A 6,000-nucleotide genomic window follows, 5' to 3' on the forward strand; every position below is an offset into this window, starting at 1 on the left:
CTGATATTTCTTTTTATTGAGCTCTTTGAGTGTAGGTCATGTTCTGTATATACAGAAAACTAGTAAACAGAAAATATCAACTGTTTAATTTTTCAGAAATGGATAACAACTGCAATAGTTTACAGTCTGGCTTTTTATAATTTAGTATCCCTTCTTTGGATTACTGTATATCTAAGACTGAATCCTGAATGGTTGTTGTTTTGTAGGTATGTAAGTATCTCAAATTAAAGCTGTAAAGATAGCAGAATTATCATTGTGTGCCACTTTCCTACCTTCTTTTTGCCAATAAGCATTTACCCTAATAAACATTTTTATTATTAAATGCCTTAATACATAACATTTTGGTTTTAGTTTATAGAATCAGATTTGAGGCAGAAGCTGGAACATGCCAAAGAAATATCAGAGACAGCGAAAGAGACGCTGAAAGATTTCAGTACCCAGAAGATGCAGTTACAGAAGCTGATTGGCCAGATGACAGACTGGCTATCTCAAGTGGAGGAGACGCTGTTAAGCTGTGCTCGTAACCTGGATCCTGAAGCGCTAAATAAACTAAAGGTCAGTGCTGAAAAAAATTAATATACTTTTCCTTATGCATTGATCTTTGGGGTTTTTTTCCTGAGCTTTATACTTAATTTTCCTTTGGTAAAAAATGCTTATCTCCTGCACAGCTGCTAGAATATTAGCAAATAATACAGGAAGTTGCACCAATGAACAAAAGTTCTGATTTATTAACTTTACACAAACTTTTTAGAAAATTTTAGTGAATAATATGGTCTTTTTTGTTGCAAGAACTGGTTTTGTTACATTGAACTCCTTGTCCTTACTCCAGTATGTGTGTTGACTCCGCTGCAATAAGTTATGAACTCATAGCACATGACAGTAAAAGACACTGGTCCAAATTCAATTTTAACACAAACTTCTACCTCAGAAGTCCTCCTCAGTCTTCATACATAGCCATTCTTTTTTCTTACATCCAAGTGCTCTCTTGACGTGCATGCAGTTATGCACATCATAACATGACAAACCACACTGAGGTATTTAACTGTGAGTACAAAATTAATATTGATATACTAGCCAATTCTCATTTAGTTTTGAGAAAATGTTTCTCTCAGGTTGCATGTTAAGTCCCCCCCTGTATTCAAAAGTCCTGCCAAATACCTGCCAAAGTGTCATATTGCATCCCACACGTGCCTTCAGACTTTGCTGAAAATATCTATTTCTATTCAATATGCCTTGAAATCTATTCATTTCAAGTAGAGTAATAAATCATGAGAAACATCACTTCTCAAATTTTTATGATGGCTCTTTAGTTTCAAGGATTCATCTCACTTGGGAAATTCAGGAAACATCATCCAGTCAGTGCCTCTTTCCTTCATTGTGTCTGGGATGACTTATAGAGCACAACAGGAAAGAACATATGGGAGGAGTAGGAATGCTTCAGAAAAATACAGTTCTTTTGTTTCTTTATAAATATCGTGTTTATGTTGTAACTTTATTTTCAGGAAACACAAAAGGACCTTCAGCTTCAGCAAAGCAGCATTGACTCAACCCGCGAGACCCTCAATAGCCTCTGTCGCAAATACCACTCAGTTGAGCTGGAAGCTCTTGGTGGCACTGTCACTTTGTTAATAAAGAAGTATGAAGCTGTGAATCTGCTGTGTTCCAGAACACAGGCCAGGATGCAGGAGTCCTTGGAAAAACATTTCCTCTGTGAGTCCTCGGGCTGGTTAATAGGAGTGAGCTGTTAACCCACAGCTGTGAGTCACTCTGGAGTCTGCCGGAGTTTCCAGTGATGTCACTTGCAATTTCAGCTTTGTTTTCATATGGAGCCTCTCAAAAAGTCCTGTTACCAAATGTTCATTGGATAACTGCTATGCAACAAAGCATTTTACATACTCAACTTTAACTATGTAATATGCATGAAAATGCATCTTTCCTCACTATTAGTATTCATCTCTATCGCATAAATACACTTCTTTTATTTGCCATAAAGAGAGGTATATAACCAGATGGAGGTGTTCATAATGTAAAAGTACCCATCTTAACTGTTTCCTGGGCTCCCTGGATAGTCAATGGAGAAAAGCAACTTTTAATCTTATTTATTAAGATATTGATTTAGATTTTATCTAGCATAAAATTGGGATGTATCATAAACTGAAATTGACTGTCAAGGGCAGCCTAGTAAGACTGTTCAAATTTGGATGTTTGCAGTGGAAACATCTAGTTTCTAATCTTACTCCCAAGGTTATTGACAACAATTAGATTTACTCTGTTAGCTTTTACACACTGTTCCTGAAGGATAAAAGATTTGTTTAAAACAGCTGTATAATACTGTGGATAATGCTGTAGCTAAAAAAAAAAATATTCTCTTTTTTATTAAATAAGACTCTATGCAAGAATTCCAGGAATGGTTTTCTGGTGTGAAGGCTGCAGTAAAAGAATCATCTGACAGGTCTGGGGACAGCAAAGCAATAGAGGCAAAGCTACATGACTTGCAGGTATAGTGAACAAGTTAAATTAAAACAGCCAATAATTAGCAATTTAGTATAGGAACCAACTGTATCTCTAAAATAATTTGTAGATGCTAACACACCTGTTTTTGTTTTTAAAAAAGTAATATAAGAATGGTTCAAGGCAGCAGTATGCACTATAAACGGAATACAGTGAAAACTGTGGTCCCTGCTCTGAGATAGGAATTTAATTTCTGGAAGGTTTATGTATAACTATACTATTCTTGTTTCTGATTATTTTTTTCCTTTTTTCTCTCTTTCTCTTCTTTTCCTAATTTTTTATAACACTTTTCAGTATTTCAGATAAACACTGATATGTCAAAGCTTGTGTGTATATACTTTTGATGAGAAAGAACATAAGTAGCAGACACCTGTTGTAAACAGCCCTAACACCTGAAATGTGTAACATCTTCAAGAGATTGTTAAACTACTCAGAGAAAGCCATGACTACCTTGGGATCAAATAAGAAAATTGAGTGCTGTGAATTTTAGCACCACTTAATAAAATTTTATTTGAACTATCTGCTTAGAAGTTTTTTGATACCTAGGCATAGCTCTTATCTTCTTGGAGAAATCTGACCACTTCTCATAGAAATATTGCTTATCTTTAATTATCAAATCTTATGTGTTTAAACTATGTTCTTTCATTGCACAGGGTGTGCTGGATTCTATTAGTGAAGGACAGAACAAATTAGATGCAGCCTGCAAGGAAGGAGAAAGTTTATATGGTTGTTTACCCAAACCAGTTGTGAGCCATATTCAGGAGCAAATAGCAAAGTCTAACCAGAACTTCCAAGAATTCCTCAAACAGTGTCTGAATGACAAGAAAGCCCTGGAAGACTGTGCATCACACCTGGGAAGGTGAGTAATACCAGCAGTCACAAATAAATTGTGAACTGCATGAAATTTCCAGGCTTCCAAAGTCCAGGGCAAAGTACAAAATCATTTCCAGTTGATCTAGTTATGTTGTTTTTTTTCTTTGGAAACAATTAAGAGAAACTAAAGTACACTGATAAAAACAAAGCAACAGGTCTTGTTCCAAGGGTTAAAAAATAGGAGGTCAGGATCATATACGCAGAAGTTTTGTGTAGCTTATGAAACTCCAAAACAGCAGCTGGGATTCCAGTAATTTAAATGCCATTTTCTGGATGGAAAATGTGCAATGAAGTTCATTTCTTCCCTGGGGCTTTAAGATAGTATGCATTTTACACAGCATGTGCCTGTTCTCTCCCATTCCAAATGGACATATTTCCTACGGAGCTAAGAAGAAAATACCCTTAAATTACTGTTTAGGGCTGGAATTTGGGGAATTGAAATATTTTCAGATCTAAAACTGTTGAAAACATTTGCTAATTGAAAGCAAATTTAGTGTGGTAGTACTGGGTAAAACAACAGTAGGAGACAGTGTGCCTGCATGTAAAGAAAAGTTTTCCAACGTAGATCTGGAACTTGTTTTGCTGAGTTTTGAGCACTCAAGATTCCAGTTCTCTTCTGCAGGAGGAATTGAAAACACAACACTTCAGTTGTTCTACACATACATGCTGAAAAAAAAAAGGCTCAGTTTTACCCATTGTTTGTTCTTATTCTAAATTATTCCAATAATTTGAAAAAAGATTTCTTTTGGTCAGCTTTTATTGAGTCTAGTATAAATAAAAGTGCTGTCACTTTAAATTTTGGAGGCTTCTGGTCTCCCTGTAGTTCCCATGATTTTCCTGAACATTTTTAGAGAGTTGCTGAATATTTTTAGAATAGTAGTCACTGTGGAATTATGTTTTGTGTACGACTCTAATGCTGAAAGCATGAAATTGTGGATATTAACTTCTTGTGGATATTCTTCCAATTTTACTCCACTTGAGAAGTACTTTTTAAAGGAGTATTTATCTGCTCTGTAGCTTTGAAGATCAGTACAAGAAGCTTTCCCTGTGGATGCATGACATGGAAGAAAGAATAAGCACGGAAGCATTAGGAGAAAACAAACAGCTTGTTTCTGAGAAGAAAAAGGAGGTGCAAAAAGTGGAAAAGTTCCTAGAAGAGTTGATGAATTCAAGGTATATTGAATATTAATTTTCTAAAATACTGTCATTTTTTCCTCCACTAGGGCAGAAGTAAAATTAACTCTTGGGGTAAAGTGTTTTTAAAAGCTAGAGGAGTGTGTTGGAAATTCTTTTCTCTGTGAAGAGGCTGAATCCAGATAGTTTGAGTTCTAATGAATTTCAACCAAACACAATATTTGCTCTTGATAAACCAATAAAAGCTTATCTTACTTCATTATTAAATGGAAACTCAAAAATATTCTTTTTAAAAATAGATGTTAAAAATATTGCTTTTAAAAGCAGTAGTGAAAGTTACATTTATCATTGTGTCCATTTAAAATTTTCTTTCTGTCCTGTAACATTGAGATCCAGCCAGGTTAGCAGAATCCTCTTCCCCATACATCTTGCCTTACAAAAAAAATCCCAAAAAGCATCTACATTAGCTGTGAAATCTTTCTAAAAGTTGGACTTAGCCAGTAGATAATGAAGTAATTGCCATTTTGAGTACATGGAGGTTTTTTCAAATCCTCTTTTTATTATTGGGTTGGTGAAGGTAGAACAAAAATAGTAGCCAGTTGTCTAAGTCTCACAGCATCTTAAAAAGAAACACCCAGTCACTCCCTATGGCCTTGAGACTGATGCAAGACATTTTGGTCTGGTGTAAATTCCCTGTACTCATCAGGTATCAGGAAGGTGATCAAGTAGAATTAGATTAACTGAGGCTGTATAAACCCAGTGTTAATCCCTTTTACTGGCCCTTGTACTGAATCTGAGCCATTGTCTAATCCTGGACAAATGACCTTTCCATCATGCCTTCCTACCTGTCCAGGATGACAAACTTCTTAGAAGCTTTGGCAGGTACAAAGGGTAGCATTTCAAATAGAAATTGAAAGTTTGACTCCTGAAAAGAAAACTAAGGTAGCTTTTAATTTACATGTTTGACACAAAGATTTCAGTGTGATCATTCTGAGCACCAAAATTCTGCAAGATGTGGCACTGCACACAAGCAAAGATATTAATAACTGGCTGGATGGGTGGGCCCAGAGAGTGGTGGTGAGTGGGGCTGCATCCAGCTGGCAGCCAGTCACCAGTGGTGTCCCTCAGGGGTCTGTGCTGGGGGACAAAATATTCTGTTCAATAATTTTATTGATGACATGGATGAGGGTATTGAGTCTTTCATTAGTAAATTTGCAGATGATACTAAGCTGGGAGTGTGTGTTGATCTGTTGGAAGGTGAGAGGGCTCTGCAGAGAGACCTGGAATGGTTGGATGGATGGACAAAAATCTGATAGGATGAAGTTTAGTAGGTCCAAGTGCCAAGTCCTGCATTTTGGCCGCAATAACCTCCTGCAATGTTACAGGCTGGGGATGGTGTGGCTGGACAGAGCCCAGGCAGAAAGGGACCTGGGGGTGCTGGTGACAGCAGCTGAACATGAGCCAGCAGTGTGCCCTGGGGGC

The 6,000-nt window shown here is 36.7% G+C and overlaps 1 protein-coding gene across 1 annotated transcript in view; it reads left to right on the forward strand.

Annotated features, from left to right (window-relative positions):
- SYNE1 (spectrin repeat containing nuclear envelope protein 1) overlaps window positions 1-6,000 on the forward strand; it is a 301,154-nt gene that overhangs the window by 126,787 nt on the left and 168,367 nt on the right. The window contains exons 46-50 of the mRNA XM_033512756.1: window positions 352-555; window positions 1,503-1,710; window positions 2,386-2,498; window positions 3,165-3,370; window positions 4,402-4,557. Of these exons, the coding sequence (XP_033368647.1) occupies window positions 352-555; window positions 1,503-1,710; window positions 2,386-2,498; window positions 3,165-3,370; window positions 4,402-4,557 (887 nt within the window). The remainder of the gene's footprint in view (window positions 1-351; window positions 556-1,502; window positions 1,711-2,385; window positions 2,499-3,164; window positions 3,371-4,401; window positions 4,558-6,000) is intronic.

This window comes from Parus major, chromosome 3, assembly GCF_001522545.3.
Source record: "Parus major isolate Abel chromosome 3, Parus_major1.1, whole genome shotgun sequence".
Taxonomy (NCBI): domain Eukaryota; kingdom Metazoa; phylum Chordata; class Aves; order Passeriformes; family Paridae; genus Parus; species Parus major.